The sequence below is a fragment of the Penaeus chinensis genome, chromosome 2 (genome assembly GCF_019202785.1).
Source record: "Penaeus chinensis breed Huanghai No. 1 chromosome 2, ASM1920278v2, whole genome shotgun sequence".
Lineage (NCBI taxonomy): Eukaryota > Metazoa > Arthropoda > Malacostraca > Decapoda > Penaeidae > Penaeus > Penaeus chinensis.
The window spans coordinates 37670071-37672570 of NC_061820.1; the positions used below are offsets into that span (position 1 = coordinate 37670071).

General features: G+C 44.2%; 1 protein-coding gene across 1 annotated transcript in view; it reads left to right on the forward strand.

Annotated features, from left to right (window-relative positions):
- LOC125034845 overlaps positions 1 to 2500 on the forward strand; it is a 4157-nt gene that overhangs the window by 726 nt on the left and 931 nt on the right. Inside the window, exon 2 of the mRNA XM_047626875.1 lies at positions 1 to 2500. This exon is cut by the window's left edge and continues 1 nt beyond it; it is cut by the window's right edge and continues 931 nt beyond it. Coding sequence (XP_047482831.1) covers positions 1 to 2500 — 2500 coding nt within the window.

Sequence of the window (2500 nt, forward strand, 5' to 3'; positions counted from 1 at the left end):
ATCTTGAAGAAAGTGCAGATCGGTATATCGAGGCCCACGGTCATTTTAGCCTTAGAACCCCCCAACAAGCACCTGTGTCAAGTCAATCGTCGGCGCAGCAGTTCGGGCAGGTAAATGAGGGCAATGACAGGAGCTTCAGAAAGACCCAATCTTCTACGCTTCCCCAGGTAAAATGTTATATTTGTCAAAAGGGGGGACACAAGGCGTGGGATTGTTATTTCAGACCAAATGCAAATAAAAGGAGGTCTGCAAGCACGTCAGCGACGTCCGGAGTAATGAGGAAAGAGGCCGCGGCGGCGACATCACAGGGAGCGCAGCGCATCGCTGAGCCCCCGCGAGACGACGCGGCGCAAATTGTGCAGGTCGACCCGGTGCAGATGATTGACGATCACGGCTGGATAAAGGTAAATGAAAAGGGATTCCGGGTGGCTTGTGGTGGATCAGGAAAAACTGGAAATTCGAAGTTAATCACCAAACCGGGAGAAGTGGAAGGACACAAAGTGACGGTAATGAGGGACAACGGCTGTACGACGGTGTTGGTGAAGAGGAGTTTGGTACCTAATTATAAGTTGACAGGTAAAAACTGTGTAGTTAAAATGGCTAATTCGGATGTATTTTGTTATCCGGAAGCAGAAATCACTGTACAGAGTCCTTTCTATACAGGAATAACTAAAGCTGTTTGTGTACCTAATCCTATATATGACCTAGTAATCGGAAATATACCAGGCGTTAGGGCAGGAAAAGATGGTGACGGTAAACACACATGTGGTGTAATGACACGTAACAGGCAGGCGCCAGAAAGGAAACAGCCACAACTTAAGGTATTGGCAGTGTCTAACATGTTAAATATGACGATCAAGCAAGCACAGCAAGAAGACAAGACCTTAGATGGAGTAAGAAAGTATGCAGAGGAAAGCAAAGAATTTTATCGTAGAAAGAATAAGGAATTTTCTATGTATATACTAAGGCGAGGAGTTCTTTACAGACAAGTGAAAATTGGTAATTTAGAGAGGGAGCAACTCCTTGTTCCATCTCAGTGTCGCTCCGCCGTACTCGACTTGGCTCATTCAAGCATCATGGGAGGTCATCTGGCGACGGGAAAAACCAAAGATCGAGTGATGGAGAAGTTTTTTTGGCCCGGTATAACAAAGGACATTGAACGATATTGCAGATCGTGTGATGTGTGTCAGAGGACTGTTGATAAAGGTAAAGTACGAAGGGCAAAATTAGGGAAAATGCCAATAATTGGAGAACCTTTTTCTCGTTTAGCTGTTGATATTGTCGGCCCAATTGATCCGCGATCTTCTGACGGTTCGAGATACATCTTGACGGTAGTGGACTTCGCGACCAGATATCCGGAGGCTGTGGCACTGCAGAACATCGATACTATATCCGTGGCGGAAGCTCTGGTAAATATTTTTAGTCGAGTGGGCATTCCAAGGGAAGTGCTGTCAGACAGGGGGACGCAATTTACCTCAGCAGTGATGCAGGAAGTTTATAGGTTATTGTCTATACAGTCCATTACTACGACTCCTTATCACGCGATGTGTAATGGGTTGGTAGAAAAATTTAATGGCACACTTAAAAGGACGCTGAAAAGGATGTGTGTAGAACAGCCTAAAGAGTGGCATAGATATTTATCACCAATACTTTTTGCTTATAGAGAAGTTCCACAAACAAGCACAAAGTTTTCGCCATTTGAGCTTGTTTACGGGCATGCAGTGAGAGGTCCGATGACCTTGTTAAGGGAGCTGTTTGACGGCGAAGTGAAGGAACCCGAAACGAGGTCATCATACGAATACGTTATCAATCTGCGGGAAAGGTTAGAAGACACTTGTCGTATGGCATTAATGGAACTGAAGAATGCACAGGAAGTTGCACAATATTACTATGACCGGAAAACTAAAGATAGGGTTATAGTATCGGGAGATGACGTATTACTACTACTACCTACGAATTCGAATAAATTGCTGTTTCAGTGGAAAGGTCCTTTTAGGGTAGTAGGGAGTCCGAATAGATTAAATAAGATAGTGAATGTGAACGGAACTCTAAGGAAATACCACATAAACATGCTAAAAAGGTATGTACATAGGGAATCGAGTGACCCATTTCCAGCGGCGGTTGTGGTGGTTAACGACGAGGATAATGCAGAGGGAAGAGCAACGACAATTCCCAGTTACAAGCAGCGAGAAACCTGGAGAGATGTCTCGTTGGATTCAGACTTGCCAGCTGATCATCAAAACGACGCGAGAGGCATCCTGCAAGCGTTTGGCGACGTGCTCACCGATGTCCCAGGTAAAACAGAATTAGAGTATAACATTGAATTAACAGTTCCTGAAATTATAAGAGTAAAACCATATCCTTTACCGTACAGATTAGAGGAAGACGTGAAAAATGAATTACGTAGTATGCTGGAGATAGGCATAATTGAGCCTTCAGACTCTGATTATTCTACACCTATTTTAGTAGTCCCTAAAAAAGATGGAAATCGGAGACTTTG